The sequence below is a fragment of the Nymphaea colorata genome, chromosome 2, assembly GCF_008831285.2.
Source record: "Nymphaea colorata isolate Beijing-Zhang1983 chromosome 2, ASM883128v2, whole genome shotgun sequence".
Classification (NCBI taxonomy): domain Eukaryota; kingdom Viridiplantae; phylum Streptophyta; class Magnoliopsida; order Nymphaeales; family Nymphaeaceae; genus Nymphaea; species Nymphaea colorata.
In genome coordinates, this window is record NC_045139.1 from 35,878,809 (window position 1) to 35,904,070 (window position 25,262).

At 38.2% G+C, this 25,262-nt stretch overlaps 2 protein-coding genes and 1 long non-coding RNA gene across 11 annotated transcripts; 2 read left to right on the forward strand and 1 right to left on the reverse strand.

Moving 5' to 3' along the window:
• The first annotated feature begins 18 nt into the window (after nucleotides 1-18).
• On the forward strand, nucleotides 19-15,619 carry LOC116248290 (uncharacterized). 9 transcript variants are annotated; one of them, XM_050075860.1, is made up of 12 exons: nucleotides 19-209; nucleotides 840-1,505; nucleotides 3,328-3,516; nucleotides 5,115-5,207; nucleotides 5,332-5,514; nucleotides 5,610-5,712; nucleotides 5,804-5,989; nucleotides 7,213-9,392; nucleotides 10,061-10,689; nucleotides 13,832-14,027; nucleotides 14,484-14,593; nucleotides 15,343-15,619. In XM_050075860.1, exons 2-11 carry the CDS (start codon nucleotides 1,275-1,277, stop codon nucleotides 14,562-14,564), a joined length of 4,071 nt encoding a protein of 1,356 aa, XP_049931817.1. In that variant the 5' UTR covers nucleotides 19-209; nucleotides 840-1,274; the 3' UTR covers nucleotides 14,565-14,593; nucleotides 15,343-15,619. The 9 variants fall into 9 exon arrangements, 5 of the variants coding, with proteins under 5 accessions (XP_049931817.1, XP_049931819.1, XP_049931820.1 ...); XM_050075861.1 differs by lacking the exon at nucleotides 19-209 and adding an exon at nucleotides 216-376; XR_007572417.1 differs by lacking the exons at nucleotides 14,484-14,593; nucleotides 15,343-15,619 and adding an exon at nucleotides 11,138-11,238 and having other exon boundaries at nucleotides 13,810-13,970.
• Nucleotides 15,620-17,672: 2,053 nt separating this feature from the next.
• Nucleotides 17,673-21,605, forward strand: LOC126409731 (uncharacterized). Its single transcript, XR_007572362.1, has 2 exons — nucleotides 17,673-18,611; nucleotides 21,413-21,605. It is a non-coding gene; the product is annotated as an uncharacterized LOC126409731 (long non-coding RNA).
• Nucleotides 21,606-22,145: 540 nt separating this feature from the next.
• Nucleotides 22,146-24,971, reverse strand: LOC116248707 (uncharacterized). Its single transcript, XM_031621654.2, has 2 exons — nucleotides 24,615-24,971; nucleotides 22,146-22,619 (listed from the first exon to the last, which is right to left on the reverse strand). The coding sequence occupies exons 1-2, from the start codon at nucleotides 24,885-24,887 to the stop codon at nucleotides 22,530-22,532; spliced, it is 363 nt and encodes a 120-aa protein (XP_031477514.1). The 5' UTR covers nucleotides 24,888-24,971; the 3' UTR covers nucleotides 22,146-22,529.
• Nucleotides 24,972-25,262: the final 291 nt, after the last annotated feature.

A 25,262-nucleotide genomic window follows, 5' to 3' on the forward strand; every position in this document is an offset into this window, starting at 1 on the left:
TCTTGCGTTTGATTTTCGTCCATCTTCATCCACGACGCAACCAAGAAGACTACAGACAGAAAAAGGGGAAAAGGAGGACAGAGAGAGAGAGAGGAACATTGAGGGGTTCTTGAATAACCACTAATATAGAAATCCATTCGCCACCGAAACCCCATATATATATTTTTTATTCTCATCAATCCCCCCTCCTTAGAGAAGAAGAAGCAAAGGTGAGCCTTTTGGTGCAGAGGTTTTTCTGCCATTTTACCTCGATTTTATTTGTATTTTCCTGACTGGCGGTGTCGATCTTAAATGGGCTGTCGTTCCTTCGACTGATCTCTGCTCCTGCGAGTGTGTTTGGCGCTGCTTCTGGACGCGTGTTGATGAATATTTAGAGGTGCCCATTTTCATTTGCTCGGCGGTTGTTGGAGTTTTTGTGAGGATTAGGGTTCGGTTCTGGTTGGTGGTGTCTCTCGGACTTGATGTGTTCTCCATCAATTCATTTTTGGGGCTTTTAGTCTGATACTTCCTATTGGTTTTCGTAGTTTCTGTATGTCTTGCGTCTTTGATGGCTGTCGTCCTCATTGTATTTCTCAGCGTATGTTGTTCGGTTGATTGGGGGTTTAGATGTCGAATTGAGTCTGGTTTTAATGCATGCGTAGACATTGATCGTTAGAGAGTTTAGATGTTTGCCTTCCTTTTTAATGAACTAAGGGGAGACCAAAGGGGTGGTTGTTGAGTTTGATTTTATGACATTTTGTTGACGTTTTTCTGATTCTTTTTGGTCGCTTGACCTAAATTTTGGTACTTCAGTTTTCTCAACCGTTTGAGTAATCTAGTTGTGTTATTTATGCTTGCAGGTAGTTTGGTTTCAAGAATCGCACATCGTTTTTGGGAATTTGTGACCTTTGGTTTCTGTAATTCGTTTCATCGACCCAGTTTTTGAAGAGAAATCGGGCTAAACTCGTCGTCCTCTCCTGTTGGCTTGGAGTGGAGCTCTAACCACTGTTTTAGATTAATGAACTTTCGCTGCAGACTTTGCATTGTTCTAGCACCCATTCTGATTGATTCCCGTAAGGGGGAAGCACAATATGAGTACTTTTGAGTGACGGCCCGGAAGTTGTTGAGCTTTGTTGCAGGTTCAGGAAAAAACGGGTTCCTGTCGGAAAATCTTATGGTGGTCATTTTCCCCTTCATTGTGGCGCATATCTTTTCTAGCTATTCGAGGGATTTGGGGAGTGCTCTCTCTTTAGAGGGAGACAGATAGATAGAATCGTTTAGTTGCAGGAAGTTGCATGGGCGACAATGAAAGCTGGGCACAATCAGACGGCCTTTTGCCCAATGGCCTTTTACCAAATGTTGCAGCAAGAGTAACAAGAAAACTGAACAGTGAAAGATGGTTAAAAGCAGAAGAGAGAACTGCAGAATTGATTGCATGTATCCAGCCAAACCAACCTTCTGAAGAACGAAGGAATGCAGTTGCCAATTATGTGCAGCAGCTGATCATGAAGTGTTTTTCTTGTCAGGTATATGCTCAAGTCTATGCAACTATGATATGGTTTTTATCTATGAATGTTTTTGTCTCTCTTTGGACGGAAGCAATGAAAAAATAGAGTATAAATAGAAACATACCCAAATTGTCTCTATTATCCATAAGAAATCAATCATTGTGGACGCTTGTTCGGGAAGTTTGTCCACACATTTGGCAAGTTGCAATACTGTCTTCCTGTGGCATACATTGTGGGCATGGTTGTTAAATTGGTGTGGTGAGCAACTTCATATGTCTGAAAGTTAAGAAGTTGATTGTGCCCCAGCATTGGTTCAATGCAATGTGATTATGAACCGAATGATGTTGCATCAATGTGGATGGACACATGAATCTGTGCATACTGTGCATTGACTTGTATATGGGTACATTTGCATATGCATATATGATTGAGGGATATATTTAGTTTCTATAAATACGATCAGCAGTAGCTAGATCTGTTATCTTGCATATGTTTTGGGAGTGATTTTCATTATTAATCTACTTTACCAAATTCTCTGAGGGGTCATTAAACTTTATTATGTGTGAGAAGATAATTCTGTGAACAGAAATCTTTGTGTGATTGCAAATACACATTAGGAAATGTCATGTATCCTCAGGGACAGGGATGCTCATATGGTGTACTATGTACTTATCTAGTATTCAAGAACTAGTGCTGTTTTGAAAAAAATATAATATTTATTCTCAAACCTAATATGAGCAATTAACTTGCAGTGTTCAAACTTCAAAATAATTACTTTCTAATTTTATCCTGTTATTAAACACTTTTCATATTCTTTTTTTAATTATTTTTCTGTGTCTTTAGGCTGTTAGCCTGTTACATGTACTCATGTGCTTCCAAGGTTTCCTCAAGCCCGTAGCAATCTATTCTATCACAACATCAATAGGTTTCTTCACAAATATATATGCAAGCATAGAAACCTATAGGATTTTGCATACAGTTGGGTAATGGGCCTTAGGATGAGAAGTGTCCATGAGCTGTTTGCAATTTGTCAAAAATAGCTGGCCTTTTTTTTTTCTCCTAAAGAAACGGTCAGATGCATGGGATGCTCATTCTATGATATTCTCAGTGTATAGCAGTTGGCTTTAGTGCCTTGGTGCATGCCGTTCATGAACAGTTTCAAAGAATAAGTTTGTGGCATCTGCAGTACTCTTTATCTGGTATCACTTGTAATTTCTGCAGGAAACCTGTTGAAGCAACTGCCTAGTCTGTAACTCATATCTTAAATTTTAGCTTATTATGGAACATAAGGGATGCTTTCTGTCATTCTTATCAAGTATCCAATTTTCTCCCATTTAGATTGGGAAGATTAAAATTTTCGTTCCTTTCAAATGGTGATTTGGTGGGAAGAGGGTTGTAAACAGTATGTCCAGATAATAGGTAGGAGCATGAACTGAAACATTCTGGTCTGGAGCTACAAAGATGATTGTTTTTGTGTAAGTCAATTTGATATTTTGATTAGTAGACTTGAATTAGGCTAAATGTGTGGTCCAGACTTTTAGCCATTCTGGGCCTAGAATGTGCGAATACTCTATAATATCCCATGCAGTTATAAGACATGGATATCGATGAAAATAGAGGGATTTGCAGCTGCTGAACAGGATTTCAAATTATCATCAGCATGAACTGACCAAAGCAAAGCTACTTTATGGATATTGTTTTCTTCTGTATCTTCACTCACATTTGATTGTTTGGTTGTCCATATAGCATTGGCTTGTTCTGGAGGTACTTTATATATCATATTTATTGGATTTATGTTGGGCCCCCTAAGGAGCATCTCTAACATTTTTATAATGTACAGGTCTTCACCTTCGGATCTGTTCCTCTGAAGACCTATTTGCCTGACGGTGATATTGATTTGACAGCCTTCAGTAAGAACCAGCATGTAAAAGACACATGGGCAAATGATGTTCGGGATATGCTTGAGAATGAGGAAAAGAGAGAGGATGCAGAGTTCCATGTAAAGGAAGTTCAATACATTCAAGCAGAAGTAAGCTTTGTTTTGTGCCCCACATTTATTGACCGGTCTTAGATGCTGCCATTTTCCTTCATTTGTTTCAGGACCTTAGAAAGTTTTTCATGCCTTTCCCTTGATGTGCTTTATTCAGCTTCAGTTTCACTGGTTTCTCCCTTTGCTTAACATTTTTGTTTGGTCAGTCATATAATAGTTCCTAATCTACTGGTACAGCTTTTACTCTCTGCTCAGTTTACATGATCTTACTAAAGAAATTCATACTTTTTAAGGAGTTCAGGCCTTATACACACACACACACACACACACACACACATATATATAATATGTATATATAATATAAAGTTACTCTCTGCTCGACTCATTGTTGAGTCTTTGTGTCTTCTCTCTCTCTCTCTCTCTCTCTCTCTCTCTATATATATATATATATATATATATATATATATATATATATATATATATATATATATATATATATATAATGTATGTATATGTTAGGCTCCAAGTCTGATAAGTTCTTATTTCCTTTATTTTAACTTTATGTTGCATTCCATGTTATGTTTTACAGTGTAGGTTATAATCAGTGGAGTCAGGTCGGAGGGCTTAGTGGAGCAGGGTAACAACCCACCCGAAGCATACTCATACACATATAAATAGGATGCAATGCTAGGGATTAAAACCCTAATGGAGATAGTCGTTCTTGAAGCTGGGCTTCTGTGTGGGTGTTGGTGTGGGTGTGGGTGTGTCGAGAAGAGCTTGTTAGTCAAGAGCTAACAGTGTAGGATCACCATGTGTCAAATGATGAACATGATTGGATGGCCAACAAATGAACACTTGTAAAACAATTTTTTAAGAAAGTCAATGGTAGTTAGATTATTCAGTTTCCATACATGTGTCCATGTGTGAGTGATCCAACCATGTTGATCGGATGGCTTATGGTGTTGCATACTAATGCTTGTATTTTTTTTTGTTCAAATTCTTAAAACCCGTATATATTGTAGTCACAAATGTTAGCATGTATTAATATTAGAAAAGATGAATTTGGCACGATATTTTGAAAATAACACCAATTTCTTCGTCGCATGAACATATTACAATTCTTTTGCGAATTTTTTAAAACCATTTTAAATATATTTTTAGACAATTGTTTTGCTTCTTTAAATTTTAATAATTATTTTAAGCCTATATTGATGTTTCTGTGAAAAATATTGTGGATAACTCATAATTTCATAATTTTCTGTTACCTTTTTTATGTATTTAAGTTTTTGAATTGAAGATTTTTCCAAGGAAAACAAACTTCTGCATGAATAGTTGAGGATACAAACCTTCCAATAAATGCCCGAGTATTTGTTATTATGATAAAAAGACACATAGACTAACACATGCATGCAAATATCATGTGTTTTCATGTTTAATTTTAAGAAATCATTCATCAGCAGAACAAGCTTAGGTACTTATGCATGCCCCATGGTCTCTTGCTGTCTATGGTTGTATTTGGTTCTCAAACTATTCATTTTGGATTCATCATATGTACATCCATGTATGCGTATATATATATTTGAAGAGTATCTATCTTTTAAATGCTTACTTCCGTTTTCTTTCTGCCCTTTCCTTAGGTGAAGATAATCAAGTGCCTAGTCGAAAACATTGTGGTAGATATATCTTTTAACCAGCTTGGTGGGTTATGTACACTTTGTTTTCTTGAGGAGGTGAGACTTTGTTAATCTGTGATTTACATGAAAGTGAAACTTTGAAGTTGACAGTAAGGAGATGCATTAAATGAATTTGTTATGTTAGTATTGGTAGTGAGATTGAATTTTCTATTATTTGTAGGTTGACCAGTTGATAAATCAAAATCATTTATTCAAGCGCAGTATCATATTGATAAAGGCTTGGTGTTACTATGAGAGCCGTATACTGGGGGCCCACCATGGGCTGATTTCTACATATGCTTTAGAGACTCTGGTTCTGTATATCTTTCATGTGTTTAACAATTCCTTTACTGGGCCCTTGGAGGTAATTAAAATTGCCTGTGTTTCTGCAGCTGTGTATGTACTAGATGCTTTATTACTAATAATGTGGCTGAATGATTTTCCTTACAACTGCTTTAGGTTCTTTATCGCTTCTTGGAGTTCTTTAGTAACTTTGATTGGGAAAATTTTTGTGTCAGTCTCTGGGGTCCTGTCCCAATTAGTCAGCTTCCTGACATAACTGGTAAGTGGTGAATCATCTTTTTCCACCCCTAAGTTTTTTTGAATAAATTGTATCTGGAGGCCCATATTCATACATTTGAAATATTTTGCAGCTGACCCTCCTCGGAATGATGGTGGAGAGTTATTACTCAGCAAGCCCTTTCTCGATGCTTGTAGTTCAATATATGCTGTTTACCCTGGAGTTCAGGAAAATCAAGGGCAACCTTTTGTGTCAAAGCATTTCAACATCATTGATCCATTACGTACAAATAACAATTTAGGACGAAGTGTCAGTAAAGGTGTGGGTGATCTGCTAGTTTCGTTGAACCTTGTGTCCTTTAGCATTGTTCCTCATTATCTTGACCTTTTATTTGTTTTTTTTACTGTTTGCTAGGATTGCTGAATTTTAGGAGCATGACTGTTTGGATTTTTGCTGTTGGTTCCTTTCTTCGCGTTTTTATTCTCATTGGTTTTTTTAAAACTGTTATATCTTTTTAAAGTGAGATTGTAGACCAGGAGAAGTTAGCAAAAGACTATCTTAAGGAGGTGTTGGTTTTACTTATCTCATGAAATTGTATGTATTGTGAATTGAATTAATCAGGCCATGGAGAATCTGGCTTCGTGATGATTTTAGTAGCTTCAGTTCTAAAGTTCAGTTAAAAGGTGCTAATGCAACAACAGACTCTCATCTGGTTTTCAACATGGGCTAAGATCTAGTCTCTGAGGTCCAAAATTTTAAAACTAAAGAACTTATTGGCAACATTCTGTAGAACAATTCTCAACAGTCCCATATGAATTGTGGTATAAAAACCTACTTTTTGTATGTTACGTGCATGTTATTTATGTCATTAGAACATGTAAGCAGGGAATGTGAATCATTAGCTGGAACTGAACTGATTTGCATGAAATATTGAGAATTTGCTGAATGTTCCTTTTAAGTAAATCTTGAGACAGTAACACAAAACCTGTAAGTTATTGAACATGTTATCACCCAGTGTGTAAGTAAGCATATGGTGCATTGAAGCTCCTGTTCATGTGAAGTGCTTATGTTTTTAAGAAGTGATTAGATCTAGAGTATTCAGTTCTTCATCTTATATTTTTGCACATACTCATCAATTTCTTCTTCTTCATCTTCCCAAAGTTTGAGGCTCAATTTACTTGGACTGTAACCTCCAGAGTCCAAACTGCAAACTACTACTGGACTTAACTTTTTGAACAAGTTTTTTTTTTTGTCCGTATTAATGTTTTGACAATAATGAATGACATCACCTGGTTATTCACAGCATTTTTGGTTATGCTGCAAATGCAATGCTTCTTTCCTCCGAAAAATTCATACCTCTGGGGCACATAATTTTCTTGTACCCTGTAGTCACTATTTCTTAATAACTTGGAACTGCCATGTGATTGTTTGTCAAGTCGCATTTTTGTGATGGAGCTGGAAAAATAATGAATCATAATTGAGAACCAACAATGAAATGTAATGTAACTTGTGAATTGCCCGGTATGACTTTATGGTTGACAGGTAATTTCTTTAGGATACGAAGTGCCTTTGCATTTGGTGCTAAGAAGCTAGCAAGGTTACTTGAGTGTCCCAAGGATAACCTAATTGCTGAGGTCAATCAGTTCTTCTTGAACACTTGGGAGAGGCATGGTGGCAGGCATCGTCCAGATGCGCCAGGTCCAGAACTTTGGCAGTTGAAACCTCCAAACATGGGGCCCTCAGATGGATCTGATAAACTAGGATACCACTCAACAACAAAGAAAAAAGGAGTTAATGATGGGCTTGTGGGGATTGGCAATGTTTCTCCTTCTGAGGGTGCTGCATGCATTCATAATCCTTCATCAGAGAACACAGCAAGGATAAATAGTAGTTCTGGAGCTTATCACAGTCTAAGCCAGAAGAATTATGGTACTCAAACTGTAAGTTTGGACAAGACTCAGAAAGTTTTGAAGCCAAATTACTCCCTTAATAATCAAGAAGCCCAAGTTAGACATCAGTTTGCAAGGACAAGTTCTAGCCCAGAACTCACTGAGACATCCAGTGAAGCATCCACTAGAGGACGGCGGGGTAACAAGGCCGTGGATATTGGACAGAACCACCATGTTGGTGCGAGGCCTGACTACAGCAATAAAAGGAAGAACATGCCATCTGAAGCATCTGCATCTTGCCAGGCTTCTTCCAATGATCTTAGACACAGCAGTTCACAGCAAAGTTTGGATGTTAGTATTGCTCCTAATTTGTCAGAAACAGTAAGTAATTATGCTCACAGTGATGGCAGCGGAGTGCAAGAACACTCACATCAGGAAGAGCAAGATTTAGTTAACATGATTGGAGCTCCTAGAGCACATGTATTTCCTGGACCCATGAGTTTAACATCTTCACATTTACCTGTTTCATTGCAATCTTCCATCTTCGGCTATTCACAACGAAATTTAGGTGGAATGATGCCTATGATTGACCCTGCTTGGGGTTCTGGCATGCAATTCCCTCCTGGTCTTGTTCCTCCTCAACTATCACGTTATTTTTCTGGGCTTAGGTTGGCTTCCAGTCAAGAGGAGGTTATTGATTCTAGCAATGAAAATTCCACTTTGACTGAATCAAACCAGGATGATAGTGATGCTGCATTTTGGCATGAAAATGAAAATGCTTCCTCTAGTGGTACGGAATTTGGGTCATCTTCACGATTTGGTGGTTCTAGTAATAATTCAGTCAGGGGTCAACCTCAAAAACTACAGAACATCAGGGGCAATGATATCCACACATCAGATAAGTCTGCAAGCATGAAATCTTTTGCACTGAATGAGGTGAATTCTTCTAAGCTGCCCAAATCTGCCAGAGACAAGCGGGGAAGAAAAGGAATTCCTGGAGTGGTACCTGCTACACCTGACAAATCCAAGGTCAGTTGGCAATATGAAAATGATATATCACTGGTAGACGAAATGGAGAAAATGGAGAACAAGGATCGGCATATGAAATCATCAAGGGATGGGGGACCTGCTTCTGCAGTCCCTTCTTCATTGCCTGTTGGTTATGAAGCTGGTTCCAGTGGATCAGATCCCATGATACCTGGGCCAATGCTTGTTGGTTCTGGTTCTCGGCAAATTACTTTCTACCCTACAGGGCCTCCAGTTCCTTTTGTGACAATGCTTCCGCTCTATAATTTCCCACCTGATGCAGGGAGTTCTGGAGGTTCACCTAGGCAGTTTGATAGAGATGATAGCCTGGAGAATGGTCATGCAAACTTGTCAGAGCATAGTGCTACTGCTTCCAACTTTGATGCTCCAGAGAATCTGGAGCAGCCTGAGGCTTTTGGGAACCCAAGTTCTATAGATATTCCTGCCATGGAGCCAAGGGCAGAGCTCAATGTGGATATTCTGCACAGTGATTTTATAAGCCATTGGCAGAATCTGCAATATGGGCGAATATGTCAGAGTGCTCGTAATCACCCACCAATAATTTATTCACCACAATTGATTGTGCCACCTGTTTATCTCCAAGGACATTTTCCATTGGATGGACCAGGAAGACCATTATCTGGAGTAAACATGGGTCTTTTCACGCAGGTCATGGGTTATGGGCCACGTTTTGTGCCTGTTACTCCTTTGCAACCAGGGTCTAGCAGACCTTCTGGAATTTATCAGTACTACAATGAGGAGATGCCAAGATATCGGGGTGGCACAGGGACTTATTTACCAAATCCTGTAAGTCCTGCATACTGTTGATCTTCAGTCTTCATATACTTGTGATATGTTTCTTTCAGTTATGATGCCACTGTTGCTTGGCCATCATCAAGTCCACCTGGCTTCATGAAACTGAAGGACTTCTGAAGGGTTAGGCACTTATAAAGTCCGACTTAAGAGTTAACACTTTCTCCTTTTTTTTTCCTTTATGGATAATTTTTACTTCTCCTTGGCACATTGACACAGTTTCTGTATTTTTGAATTGAGTTTTTTTCCTTTTGGGATTTATCCTGGACGGGTCTAGAGATTATTCATAATAAGTTAATTTCCAGACCGCCCATAATCCAAGGTCCTGTAGTTAGTCTAGTGATTCAAACATGGTTTCTCTGGGTGTAGCTTCTGGAAATTAATTGCCCGACCATAGCATCAAGGTGAGAAACCTTGGCTACCATGATTTAACTATAAATTTATAAATTTTGAAGTATACTTTCGTTCATAGGGAGCACACACCATCTCTCTCATCCTGTCTCGGACCCAATGTTTTCATTGACCCTTACATATTTACTCTTCCGTTAGGGTATTTTCTTCTATGCTCCTTAAAGTGTAAGCTGGTCTCTGCCTTAGCATCAAGGACTAAGAAATTAAAAATAATTGATTAATGAAAATCTGTAACTGGTGATTTTTTCCAGAAACCAGCTGCATTCAGAGACAGGCAATCAGCAAACAGTCGGAGTCACCGAGGAGGCTACAACTTTGACAAAAATGATCAAGGGGACAGTGACAGAGGTTGGAGTGTCAACTCAAAATCACGTGGCTCTTGGAGAAACCACAACAAATATGAGGCCCGCAGCCAGTCTGATAAGCCACATTCAAGGTCTGAACGTCCTGGTGGACCTGATTCCAGAGGAGATCGAACATGGGATTCATACCGACATGAAGCTTTTACGGCTATTCGGACACAAAATGGACCCTCTACTTCCACTGATCCTGTTCATGGCACAGGCAATATAGCATACAGTATGTACCCTCTTCAGGCTGCCAATTCTAATGCAGTTGGGACGACTTTGAGTGGAACAGGTCCCAGTGTTCCATCGGTTGTAATGTTGTACCCCTATGAGCATGGTCTTGGCTTTGCTCAGTCTCAGGAGCAACTTGAGTTTGGCTCCTTGGGGCCAGGTCCTTTTGGAAGTGTTAACGAGGCAACACAGATCCGTGATGGAGGCATGACACCAGGCTTGTATGAGCAACGGCATGGCCTATCTAAGGGTGGCTCACCTGCTCAGTCACCTGATCAGCCCTCCTCCCCCCAAGTACATAGGTATGCACTTTTATTACTTAAATGGAAAAGTTATCACATTGTTCTTTCGTGGCCTTTGTGCAGTTTCAGTTTATTTTAAATATGCGGAGAAGGGTATAGGTAGTTATTTCAGTAACCAAAGACAGTGGCATCAAGTTAGCGTGCCTGTCCATCTTTTAGTGCACCACTTGTCTACACTAGCATATGGTTGTACAAATGTACAATCATGTCAGATATGTCTCTTTAGTGTGATGTTATTGAGTCATATCTTCTGCTAACAAGGTGATGAAAGAGTGCCACCATAGAGATTTTTTATTGTAGATATTTTTTTGGCAATTTGGTTGGTTTTTAGAAGTTCAACATGCTGAAAATTCGTTATATGTGCACTTTTCTTTTTAGTTGATTGCTTGTTCATTAGTTTTAACATTGTATTGGTTCCTTGGTCACTGAGAGTGATAGTTTGTTGTAGGTGGCTTCAATAGCTAAGAATAACTCGTGATTCTTCTCTTGGAATCAGTTGGCACGTGTTAGGTGCAGTTCTTCGCAGTCTTCGCACAAACCGTCATGTAGGTGAGGTACACATGCAATGTACACATGAACACACAAAAGCACATTTCCACAAAATATAGATACAAAACTTTCTAAATTAAAACATCATTTTTTTTATTCTATTTTGAATGTAGAAGCTGTAAATTTTTTTTATCCTATTTTGAATGTAGAAGCTGTAAACAATCTTGACAATGCCAGATGTAGTTCTACTTTAATCTTTTAAAAACCAAAGAGAAAAATAAGTGGAAATGGATCTGAACTATGTCTGACCTAGATCCTGTCCAAACGTACCTCCAAATTTTCGACACCCTTATCTCTCACACACACATACCGATCCCAGATCTACATGAACATTATTTCATTGCATACACATGTTATGTATCATAGAAGTGATTAATCATGTCATGACTGACACATTACCACATACTGCTTCATTCTCTTTCTTTCTGCTTCAGGTTGATTGACTCTGGTGCTATTTTGGAAATCTATCATACACACACACACATATATATATATATATATTATATATGGTGACTCCATATTTTGTGGACACCAAGGGACATAACCTAAGCCGTCCTATGTCCAGAACTTCCTCTCTCTCTCTCTCTCTCTCTCCCCCCCCCCCCCCTCCCCAATGGTTGGGGAGGTAGAGGAGAGTAGAAAAAAGAGGCCTGTAGGAGTTCTATACATTGAACAGCCTAGGCTTTTTAATAGCCTAAATATTGTTCTTCATTTTCCTTTTTTCTTTTTCCTCTGTTAAAGAAACCCTTCAAATGGTCTTAAGTCATCATCAATCAATGAGTGGATAAATTTTTGCTTTGATATCATATACTGGGCCCTAGAAATGCAGTAATAGGCCTATGATTCACCCTCCATGGAACACCTATGATCCAACCAATTGGGAGAGAATCAATAGATTTTTTGGAGGAGCTATGGTTGAACCAAAATATAGCTGCTACACCAATACTGGGTGCAGAGAACCAGGCAGACTTTCCTGATAGCTGGTGACATGTATAAGGCCATCTAGGTCACCTGTCATGACCTGAGACATTTTAGAGGCTCATAAGGGTCTCTTTTGGAGAAAAGATGAGAAACATGCTTAATATTATTTGATGTAATAGTTGCCTCAACTTCTTGAGCTCATGGTTTCATTTTCTATCATTCCCTGATATTGGTTCTTTTCACCTTTCCTGATTTAGCCATGGACCCATTGATCCTTTAGCACTCATTATTATTCGGCTCATGCTTTAGAACCTAGCACAGCAGATCCTGGTGCAACAGCAGGCATCTTAAAATTAAAAAAAAATAAAAATAATCTTGAATGGGGTATTCAACTCCTGGGGCTGTGGTGGCTGCCAAATCTTCTACTGGTACATGAACGACAAAATTGAAAAAGACCTAAACTAAACCCGAGTTTTTTGCCCTCTCCATGGATGTCTGATTGTCCAGGCAGTTGGGGGAAGAAGGATCAACCAGGAATGACTGGGAAGATAGAAGAATTGGGAGGGGAGAATTTTATTTTATTTTTTCTTAATTTGTTTTCTTTCCCTAAGTTCTTCTTTTGTTTGTTTTCCTTCATTTCCTTTCTTATCTTATTTATCCACTGTGCTTCCCCACCCCCTCTCCCCCCTTATTTTTTGATACAATGAAGGTTTTCCTTAGTTTATTTGTTGAATTTTATTTGTTTTTTGAGGTCCACTTAATGTGCCTAGTCATGCCTAAGCTTAAACTCGACTTGTTACTTACGTTGCACCTAGAGCTTTTGATATCTTTTGTGTGCGTATTGAGGAAATACTGTGCCATTTGGGACCAGATTTTCCACCCCACATGCAAACTCTCTCTTTGCTTCTCTCACTAGTCCTTTCCCTCTCTCGTTTCTCTCTCCCCCTTTCTTCCCAACGTCAACATACCCTCTCCCCCTCCCTCATTTAATGGAGAGAGAGGATTAGTGGGACGAGATGGGGAGGGAGAAATGAGAGGGGGAAAGAAAAGAGGAAGAGAGAGAGATTGAGAAGGGCACTGGACAATCCAGTTCCAAAATGAGACCAGATGAAACTAGTCCTCTATATATATATATATATATATATTATTGAGAGAGATAAAACTTTGGGTTTTCTACTATGTTTCTTACACAAACATTAATAAATACTAAAAACAGTTGTTAAAATGTTAAAGAAATATCAGAAAATTTAAAATATATTAAACAACACTTTTTCTGGAAAGATATTAAAGGCATCTATATTTTCATTTTGGTGTTATTTTTCAAATGTCTTTTTTTTCATTTTCCTTTGTTTCTCTTTTTTTAAGTAAATGTCAAAAGTTTGTTGACAAGGATCTGTGTGTACTTGGATGCTTATTTATTTATTACAGTAATCCTGTTTCTTCCTGGCAATTTTTATTGCCGTATACTTGTTCTGGTGCTCATACCTGTGTACTGTGGTGGAGTTTTATTATGTATTTTGTTAACATCTATGTTTAATAGGTGGTGATGATTATTTGAACATGTAGTATGCTAGGATGTTTTGCTATGTTTCTATTTGCACTATCCTTGTTGGGATCCTTTGTGATGCTTTTAGTGTATTCTTTTAACAGGGGGATTTAATTATTTTGCCAGATCAGCGGCTCAAGTGAATTACTCACTGAAAGAAGAGGATTTCCCCCTCTGGCATTCCCTCCCCAGGGAAGGGTCGGTGCTAGTAGCAACTCTAACAGCAGGGGTTCCCATTACCAAACCCTTCTTTTTGCTCCTCACGCATAAAGCAGAATTTGGTCCATCTGCTTGTAGTGGGTATCTGTACATTTTTGCTCGTGTAAGTGGACACTTTTTCTTTTCTTGTTAACTCATCTTACCAATGTAGTTGCTAGTTCTTATGTGTACATTACCAGCCTTAACTTTTTGTTTTTATTCCCATAAACTATGTAGCTAAGGGGATGATATTGGTGGAGGCTAATAGAGATGGGAGTGACATGTCTTATTTTTCTTGTTCACCAAGTTTCATTTTTTGGAGATCCTACCGTTCATTTTATATAATCATTTTTTACAGTATCTTATTCCTAAATTGGATTTCTCCTTTCTGCCTTATATTAATCTTGTCATGCACCTTATCATTTATCAAGCTGAGTTGACAAAAGGAACATAGGTTGTAGAATCGGTCGGATGCATCTTTAGTTTCTGATAGATGAAACTTCTCTTCCATTCATACATATCTCTCTCTCCCTCTCCCTCTCTCTCTCTCTCTCTCATGCACACTCATGTCCATATACAGGAAAAGACAGCCTTCCTCAGCAGTTTGGCTAGGGTCTGGATCCATGGCAGATGTGCAATATTTTGCAATTTATGTGGTTAATGTAACTTCATTCACCGGTAACGAATTAGGTACGTTTTTTCTTTTTGTATAAACATAGGCAAGGACTGGATTGCTATCAATGCATTGTGCATACGTTCAGTGCTTTGGGAGCATGGTAAGATCTATTCGCCAGTGGAAGGACGTATGTATTTTGAACTTTTGTGTGAAGGGTCTAACGATGTATGCCTTACTAGGTCTACCTTAAAAATGAAACAGAATACATAGAAACTCTTGAATCAATGTCTGTATAGCAGAGATTTTAAAAAATGATACAGAATGCATTGCATTTCTTGGATCAATGTCCGTATGGTAGTGATTTCTACCGATGGAATTGGTGCTAAGGCAATACCATGTCGAGCACGAGTTGGAGAAAATGGGTCTGCTGGTTTTCTGCAAACTTGCCTTCTTGGGCACCGTGTCCGAAGGCTTTTTTCCATGGATGCTTGGGAAAAAGGTGTCCTTACATTCAGTGTCAAGATTTACTCTTGGGAAAATTATCACTACTGATGTCTGACTCGTTGCTGTTGCATGTGTAACGGATGGTGTTTTCTCCTCAATCCATTATAAGATTATAAATCCACTTAGATTAGGAAACGAAATATTTTCTTCTCAATCTATTACAATTCCGCTGGGATTAGGAGTACGTATTCATTATTTCATGTCTGCTAATGTTTTGCCTGTGTGAAGTCGATATAATCATAACCTCAGTTTTGTTTGTGGAAATTTTCCGCGTGAAATGTAGTCATGGCACCAAATTTGTTGGCATGATGGTTTGCAGCTTTCTCCGAGGCGTATCTGAGAACATGACGTTGATGCTAGAACACGATCTGATGGGACTGCAACGTGGTGAATGTTTGCTTAATTTCATATTGGTGCTAACCATTCATCTCTTAGTGGCTGCCATGAACATGACGTCCATAAATTTTCTCATCTGTAAATATTAACGGTGCGCCAAAGATTCACATGTGGAGCATATGAATTTGAAGTTCACTCTTGTATCGTTCTAAGGATTTACATGCTTTTATGTTTTGTTTGAGAAATCTTCACTCTTAGAAGGGTGAAATTTATCCATGAGTTCCCAAAGACCTCTCTGGATGAGCCCTCTTTGTGCTTCATGAAATTAAGGTAAACATAAAAAAGTGTTCTTTTCATGTGAGCGAGTAGCTCTTAAACCGAAAAAAGTGTTTTTTTTTTGTGAGTGGGTGAGATGTATTGCCTAGATAAAAGCTAAAGCTCCCACTTAACCCTTAGTGCCCTTGTAAGGTACAGGGTTTATTTTCGGTGTTTTGAGTTGTCATTTTTTCGGCATTTCAACTTGCACATCAGTGACTTTTTTTTTTTTTAACAGCATAGTTATCGGCCGTTTTTTGCCTAAAGGTGACAGAGTTGAGGCAGTTTCACTTTGTGCCATGTGAATCATGGTAACGATCATAACCCTTCTTGTTCGGCAAAGTAGATTTTATGTGTTGAACATACCGTTCGTTGATAGGGTTTAGAGAAAAGGAGGAGAGTAGACTCTTCCTCAATTGGTCTGGATCTAAAGTTGGACATGAGATCCAATTTGGTTGATTTGGACACAAGATTTGAGCCTTGTATTGTGATATCGGATCTGGTATAAGAAAATGCCTGAACCTATATTTCGTGCACGACTAAGAGGCAGATTGGCTTCATTTTAATACTATTCTCTGTTTGAACTTGAATCTAATATAGGTCCAAACCGCACGTCCTGGTCTGTTCAAGGAGACTTAGTAGTTGAATATTGATCCTGGTCCGACATGGTTTGGCCTATTTAGATACATCATTGCAGCTAACTTGGCGCTATGCCTTCCTTTTGGGGTTTGTTTGATGGGCTCAGATGTCAATGAGTTTTGAGGTTCCAGATAATTCAGATCCAGTATAGATTGAAAGAAGGATCCCAACTACAGATTTGATCAGATTCAGTTGACTATGTAAAGGCAGAGAGATCGATAGTGTGTAACATAAATACACACATATAAGTTATTCTTTTTTTATTCAGGTTGACTAACTTAGATTGGTATCAGCCTAGTCTTAGAATTCATCTTCTTAATCAACATGGTTATCATCTTAACCTTGGATTAACGGCAATTACGTCCGACTTGCTGAAGATCAAGTTATAGTAATCCTTCCTCTCAAAATGATTTAAATGGTATTTATCTTCATATGAACCCATGGGTCATTATTTTTGGCCCATTCTGATTGACTTTATTTCTCCAATTTAGAGCTGCTAATCTAGGCCATCTGTCATGGGATTAATAACTAATTTCTTGTTTCACTCATTTCAAAATTCTGTAGTTTCTTGTGTTTTGATTTTAAATCAAACATTCTTTGTGCATGGAAATAGTCTTCTGTTCCTTAACAAAAGGATATGTATGCAGCAATAAAATATGGATTCTGACTTATATTTTACTAACTTGGGTTTGGAAGTATTTTCGAGCAGAACCATCCAATTTATTTACAGAATTTGTGTGTATTAATGTGGATTTCAGCCCTTATTTATTGAATTGAATTATCGGATCCAGAACGCTTTGGATCTTATCAAGACCTGAGCTTAAACCCTTATTCCAATCTTGAGAAGTGGGACTCCAAGTTTTTACGATTCTACAGATTTTCACACAGAGCAAGTACCATCGTTCTTTTCCAGGCAATTGGCAGGAGGGTCAACTGCTTTCTTCTCCTTCTTTTTCTACGACCACCAATCTTAAAAAAAATGAAAGGCTGATATGCTTCCTTAATTACATGTATATAATAATTTTATGCTGTTGTTGTATGACAGATGGATAAAAATTAGAAACTATCGTTGAAAAAACCATGAATTCTTGTTCAAATTCATAATGACAACTAACTTTTATGTATTTTAAACGGCAAGATTTTTTTCAGGAATAATATGGTGCAAACTTGTTTTTATCGAAAAAAAATTTGCCTAGTTTTTAAAAAAGTGAAAAGAAAACTCCAAAAAGTAAAATGCAAAATGTGCAAAAAGAATGCAGTAATAGAAAATACAAAAAAGGAACCAAAAACATCAAAGAACGCATTTTTTTTAAGTTTTTCTCGTTTTTCCATCTTTTTCCAAAAAGTTACGCCGTGTTTGGATGACACCTCAAAATGGGGTTTTGAAATGCAAAACCTCGTTTTGCTTCACAAACCCCATTCTTGGGGTGACAGGAAACTGGATTTTTAATTTTTAAGAAACCTAGTTTTCCTCAAAACCTGCTCCCCCCATGTCTATGTCTATGCTTAGAAAAATCTATGAACTTAGTTAGCACTTTTACATGTGCGTTAATTGTAAATATACTATAAGTTCTCTATTCATGGATTCTCTTATTTTCAACTGGTAGCATATATGAAATCATTATGCATTTTATAATAATTGAAGCAGTTGTAAATGTGATCGTCGCTTCCTTGTTATGCAATTAGTTTGGTGGTTTGGTTTATCGAAGGATCCTGATGATCCGTTTGGTAGAATTTTGTAAATAAACCATGCCCTGCTCTAAGGAGATTTTTAGCAAGGAACTACAGTCAAAGGTAATTTTAAAATCTAAATGCCTTAATGAAGATTGGTAGCCAAAGTTTCTTAAGTTTCTTAGTGGTGGTATAAAAGGCGATTGTATTTGTTGAACTAGCATTTAGCTGTATTTAACATTGATGCAGTTTTGTTCAACTGATCAATTTTTTAAGTATAAAATGATCTTTTTCTATTTTTTTCTTTTGAAAACATTTGTTTTCTGCAACTATGTTAAAAATACTGCGAACCGTTGCCGTATTATAATGACTGACTTTCTAATCCTACTTTATAATGGTAAAGCCTCGTTTATGAGGTGCTTCGCTTGTTCGCGACTAGGGTCTTTGCGAAGGAGAGAGGGAGAGAAGGAGATGTCGATCATGAGAGGAGAGCCCTTGTTGGCCAGGCTAGCCAGCGTGGCCCGCTTTGTCGTCTTCCCGGCGGCCATGGTGGCTTCCCTTCTCTACGTTCCTCCGGCTTCCTCGAAGAAGAAGGATGAAGAGAAGTAGAGAGTTCGTTTCAGCCAGGTACCCCGTATTCCCTTTTTCTTGTCACTCCTTTATTTTATCTCCATTTTTCGTTTTACAATTAGATTTTATTTCTATTTGGTCTTCTTTTCCTTTTTATCTTTTGGGCAATTGCATATTTCTTTCGATTTATCCATTTACGTATAACAATTGGTTTGTCTCGGTGGACATTGTGGTTGAAAGCGGAGAAGTTGGCGAAGATTTCATTGCTAGATGTGAACCGTTACAATTGTTGATTTTTTGTCGTTGATTAGATAGAGGAAGTTAGATTTGAGATGGTTTCTGAGATTCTGAAGTTTGACTCTGTTGGCACTGAGATCGCTTGGGGGAAAACAGAGAAATGAAAATGCTTGGATATTTCTTATCCCAAATGTGGCTGCTGGTTGTTTATGATCTATGGAACAGACTGCTTCCGAGAGTCAATAGAAGCGAGTATCTTGACTGTTTGATTGTGTAATCATGTCAGGGTTGCAGTCAGGGTTGCAGGATGAATAGATAGCACACACGTTCCCCAACAGAAATCTTGTAAGATTCCTATTACCGGGAGCACTGACGAACTGATCAAGATGATTTTATTTCTATTTGGTCTTCTTGCTATCGTTAACGTTCGTTGGTGTTCTCTGGTAATTGGCTTGTGATGGGTTTCTTCCTTGTGTGCTCTTAGATGCTGCCTGTGTCAGGTTTAACTGTTATCTGCAATTCCTTCAAAGCCAGTTTAGCAGCTTAGATTTCCTGAGTTTGTTGAGAGATTCACGTGGATGTTTTCCCATACATTCTGTTTGAAATCATGTGAGCACTCTGCTTTTAAGATCTCCTTGCTGTGTTGACTCTTTGCTTGGAGTTCTCTATGATCAAAAGAAACATGTGGGAGATGCAAAATTTGTGCTTTCCCCTATTTTAGCAACTCCCTTTTTATGTATGATGTCCTTTTGATGATAATTGAAACATCTTGCTATTCCCACCATTTTTCTGATTGCAGTGCTCTTTCATTGTGTCATCCTGTTAGTAATCTGTTTGGGGAACAAAAGCTTTTAAGGCACTTGGAGATTGAGATCGACAGGCACCTTGGCCTTTTTTCCAGAAAGGCTTGATTTGCCACATATTTGTTTCAATATTAATTTATTAGGTTTGGACCTTTTCATGATTAAGGTTTGATGGCTGTTTTCTTTATCATCAGCTAATTAATGTGTGAAATCAACAAACAGCAGCACCTTGTTGTTGCCTCTTTACTGTGTTTAGGTTTCTCATAACAATTTCACCACGAGGTAATTAGCATTGGTACCTATACTGAATATTCCATTTCATTTTTACAAACTTCTTTTGAATCATAGACTTATATTTTTCTGAAAGCATGCTATTTTGGGCTGACATGAGGATAGGACACTGGACACTTTCCCATAGGATCTTCCACCAAAAGTATACTCACTGTTCAGAGTTGTTGTCGTGAGGGAGTAGTTTGTACATATTTAGTAATTGTGCTTATTTTATATTCTTAGGTCTTGTGGGGCATCTTTAATAATTTTGTTTTATTTGAGGACTTTTTTGTAATTTCATTTATTGACTGTAATCCCTTATTGACATGGGATTAGAGCAAGTGCAATAGATCGATTCTCTTCTCCAATTTCTCTCGTAACACCTAGACAAAGAACCTGCAAAGACCCTTTTTGCATCCGTGGCAGTCTGATAGCTGAACCTATTAGTCTAGCTGCTTCTTTTTAGTTTTCTAACTAATCAATGATACTACATTGTTACTTTCCTTTGGTTTCTATGTACTTTTAATTTTGGCTCTAGCATCTGTTCCTCTCTAGTTTACCATTTTGGTAGCTGTTTTTTATAATAAATAAATATGCAAAATGGGATTAGGTCTATCTATTTATGCCAAAGGAGCACCCACGCTGGGTGTTGAACCCTTGACCTTTTTCACCTTGGTGTCAAATTTGAGCCCCCTAACCCAGCGAATGCTCTTTTCTGGCCCATATTGGTATCTGCTTTGAATTTCAGATACTCTAATATAGAGTCCCACGAGTTCGATGGCCGACATCCACATCCAGGGAGAATGACTAGGCCAGTAGAGAATAACATGTGGACCTATGCCCATCAGCATGTTGGCAAACTAGATATTTGTGTTTCTCTTCTAATTTCTGCCTCATATATCATGATGTTTTGTTTTTTCTTTTTCATCTTTTTCTTTTGAGAAAGAAAGAAAACAGCATGGTGTTTTAATTATATTCAAGAATTTATACATTCTCGAGCATAGCTTCAGACAACGTTCAATGAAGCAGCTGCCTAATGTTTTACCTGCGTATCGAAAGGTAGCAAGCAAACCTGCCATGTTGACCATATGTATTGGCAGAACATTCTCGTGCTCTTATGACGGGGACTACACATCTGTACACCGTAGCCCATTAACTCCATACAACCGCATAAATGGTACCGGCCAATTTATTCTGCCACACACTGTTTGAACATCTAATGATGTAAACATGACTTTGCGTGTATTTGTGTGTTAGTGAGAAAAAGGAGAGAGAGCAGCAGCAGCATCAAACTGCTTAAGGAGAGAGACGTATAGTTTCAAACGTGTATTGCTCTGGGGAAGCATGAGCGTTAAGTTCCTAGTTCGCCATGAAATGTAGTGATTCCTTGTATTACTGAGACGCATTTCAACTGATCCTGAACTGTCCAAGGTTGAATAAGTTAATAAACCAGCTCTGTGGACGCTTTGGGAGTTGGTATATCTACTGCAAATGCTTTCTGTTTTCTCATTCATTCGAACGTTCATTTCTACGTTTCATGACTTTCAGGTTCTGCCATTCTTGCAAATGGTTATTCAAGTCCGTCCCAAGTGCGAGGTCTGGCATGGGCGAACAAATATTGCAGGACCCAGGTGCTGGCGTCCCCCCGTTGCTTAGGACTTTGACTTTTGATAATAAAATGAACTGCCACGTTTTGCAACTTCTCTGCACATATGTTATGTGATTGACTTCTTGGTTTTAAGACTTCTATCTCCCACCCTCTCTCTCTCTCTGTGCCAGTGTGTGAATGTCTGTGTGTGTGTTTTTGCCATGAGGCTCAGCCTGCCCGTTACAGACGAATATAAGTCCACAAGAACCAAGAACGGATACTGCAAACTGTGTTCTAATCATGAATTTTGGGTTGAGTGTCTCGGATAAAGCATCTGATTGAGTGTTAGCTTGCACAGTCTATCTGCTATTTTTGTATTTTTTGACTCATTGTTGCTTCAGTGTCCACAATTCAGGACTATATAGCCTTGAGAGGAATATTAAACAATTTCATGGCATTCCTTTTTCTTAAAATCCTCCATTTTTTACCATAATCCAAGAAGACAGTATTTTTATGATGAAAGAAAGCATTTCAAAGCACCACAAGGTTTTCCGCTTATTTGGGGGGACTCTAAACCCCAGCCAGGTTGCATTAGAAGATTGTTCACTTCTTTCTCCAAGAACGGGATTTCTCATGAGATCAATGGAAATATGGATTCACCAAAAAATCACATATATATGCTCTATCCTAAAGTTTGAATCTCCTCATAATTTCTCCAATTTTATTGATTTATTGAAAAATGAATGAGCAAAAACAGGAAAAATGGTAACTGAGTACATGTAGTTGTCAACCACTGCAGGTGGTGACCAAGTGTTAAGAGGAAAATGTGGTGTCAATTTGAAGACCCTGATGTTAGGCCTATCTCTTGGTGTTGTTGATTTTCCTACGAAGGTTTGGCTGTGGATGGTCCACCTTTAATTCAACAGGAAAAAAAAAGACATGTTTGTTGGTTTTAAGAAATCCAAATGCTTAAAACAAAGAAGCCTTTATGGTGCTACACCACCACATGTAGAGTCATTTGTCAAGATGAGTGGTAATCTATCTGCCCTGTGATGATGATTCCCTTGCTTTCAACCATCAAACAGCTTCATTTCTAAGTCGAACATGCCTGTTGCAGTGCTTCTCCAGCAGCATCTTGGTAGCTCTTTCCATGGTGTGATTCCATGTCTGGGATCATGTAAAAGTTTCGTTAGAATGGTAGTCATGAGGATATGGACAGCCACAAACATTGATTATGTGCAAGCTAACTTAAAATGACCATCTCCACATGGTAGACAAGTCTTCTTCTCCCATTTTTTTGGGGTTAGCAGGGGAGTCCACCACCCTAGCCCGAAGCCCCCATCCTTTGTCCCTTTAGGGTATAGGGCTTGTTTTTAGTGCCTTTGAATGTTGCCTCTGTTGCGTTTGAACTTGCCTCTGTTCCTTTTACAGCACATAGAGTTGATGGTTCGGGGATTTGAAACTGAGAATGGCTATCTACCAGCCTTTACACCAACCATTACGTCAATCCGTTCAGGATTTTGTTCCATGCATAACTTTGTGCAGGGGAACCAATTTAGAGATCTAGCTTTGTGAGTTTTGGTTTTAGATTGTTGTAGGGTCGAATTTTACATGAAAAAACGAAAGTCAGAAAAAAAATTGTGATAGTCGCTTGTTATTAATCCATCTTCTATTTGTTTCCTTCAAACTTTCATGCTATTTCCAGGATTAAAGGTTAAATTTGTTTGTTTTTTAGATATTAAATTCATCAATCTCCTGACGTTTATGTAGTTAATTGTGCACTCTTTTGTAATGCACTATGTAGTTAAATTTGTTAAGATACTAGCCGCATAGATATGGTTTACATGTTTCAAGAACATGGAATAGAAAAAAGAAAATCATGTTTGTTCAACATAGAAAGACACTGAAAAAACATTATTCTTCTTTCTTTTTCTTTAGTTTGTTGAACAAAAATTCGCTGCTGAGGGTTTGAGGTAGAGTGTATTCCACTTGAATGCACATAAAAAAAGATTAAGTACAATCAAGTGTAATGCACTACTCTACCTCAATCTCTGATATGCAGGTTTGTTCATCAAAAACAGTGTTTTGGAATCAAATTACCTGAGCTGCAGATTCGGTGAATCAACAAAAAATGTTTAAAATTCATTTAAAAATAAATGAAAATATAACCCGTAAAACATATTAAGAAATAGTTGAAAACGATTTGTGGTGCTCTTGGATAGAGCTAGGAAATCGACAAATTCAATTTGAATTGTTCGAATCAGACCGATTCTAATAACATGGCATCAAACTAACCACATGAAGTGTCTGTGTCTTGAAACAGAGCACTATAATATATTCACTATTGAAAAATATGAGTCGGTGGGTCTGTTCATAAATACCGATGTGTATCATGGGATCCCACGACTCTGTAGAAACTTTTCATATATATATATATATATAACTGATTCATTGAATCAGCTGACTCGGTTGTGAATCAGCACAAAATGTCAAAAAGCTAATCGAATGATGTAAATAAATATTTGAGTTTTAGATAATAATCACCTTGACTTATTCAACATTCAGTAAATAGCATTCAATGATATGTTATGTATTTTCTTTTTTATCTCCTTTAAAGAAATTGCAATTTTTTCTCCCCGATCTAATTTTCTCCACTCAACTTCTTAACATAAGTAAACTTGCATATAAAGTGAAAATTTCTCATCTAGAAAAGAAAAATTCCTGCTGAAGTGTATTTGGAGAAAATTTGACTACGTTTTATGCTGTGCGTGTACATATATAATGAGCGTATCAATTATGAGCATTTATGTCTACAAGTATGAAGATATGACCTGCTGACTTGCAAATAGGCGCATATTAAATAAGTTTTCAAAAGTCGACTAATAATTAATCTCGGGGGACGCCAATATTTAATTTCTGGACGTATAATGCTAGTATCCTGATTTATACGTTGATTTATGAAAATATCGCATCCTCCTTCTTTTAACATGTCATGTAACTCATGTTGATCTAAATGTAAGCTTTTGAGAAGACTGGAAAATCTTTTCGGTATATATATGGCTACGAATTTTAGCTTAGTCCATTACATATATTACAGACAGTGGAATTGGTTAAGAACTCATCCGATTCGCTCAACTAAAATCCGAGTCGTGAAATTCATACCTTCTTAACCAATCCCAGAAGGAACCGGTTCCGCATCTGGTATCTCAAATCCGGTTTCTTAGCCTTGAACTGCCTCAAGGTCCCAGTCTTGGGGTTCGCCACCGGAAGAAGTGATCGCCGTTCTGGCACGGCAATGGAGGAGTTGTGCGGCTCGTCTCGAACGGGCCTGGCTTTCTTCCTGCGTCTCGGTTTGTCCGGCTCCATGTCGGCGAACTTCCGAAGAAGTTGGTCGGACGAGGGCTTGGCGACGTGCTGTACTGTGGAGGCCGCCATTAGAGAAGAGCGAGGAAAGAGTGGCGCTGTTGGCAATGGTGATGGTGGAGGAGAAAATGAACGTTAAGAGAATGGAATGTTTATGAGGAGGAGGGAGGGATAAATAGGTGGGGAATATAGCCGTTAGGCAGTAATGGGGGCCATAATAATATAAAGGAGAGGATTTATACTATGTGATTTATGAAACATGTCGCATGAGCTGCCATCCTTTTACTGGGAGAATTGCACGTGATCTTGCCTCCCTTCATTTGTCTGTCACCAAATGCACGCATTCTGTTCTAGCAGGGACACATGGGTTTCTTTCTCTCTCTCTCTCTCAACCTCTCTCTCTCTCATATGATGTACTAATCTTTCTCTCTCTAGTAACCTACATTA

Coding starts and splice junctions, on each gene's coding strand:
- LOC116248290 (XM_050075860.1), top strand. CDS start 1,275: ATGGGCGACAATGAAAGCTGGGCACAATCAGACGGCCTTTTGCCCAAT. Junction 5,990..7,212: donor AGGACGAAGTGTCAGTAAAG/GTGTGGGTGATC, acceptor TATGGTTGACAG/GTAATTTCTTTAGGATACGA. Junction 14,028..14,483: donor ATCTGTACATTTTTGCTCGT/GTAAGTGGACAC, acceptor GTCCATATACAG/GAAAAGACAGCCTTCCTCAG.
- LOC116248707 (XM_031621654.2), bottom strand. CDS start 24,887: ATGGCGGCCTCCACAGTACAGCACGTCGCCAAGCCCTCGTCCGACCAA. Junction 22,620..24,614: donor TTCTGGGATTGGTTAAGAAG/GTATGAATTTCA, acceptor ACATGATCCCAG/ACATGGAATCACACCATGGA.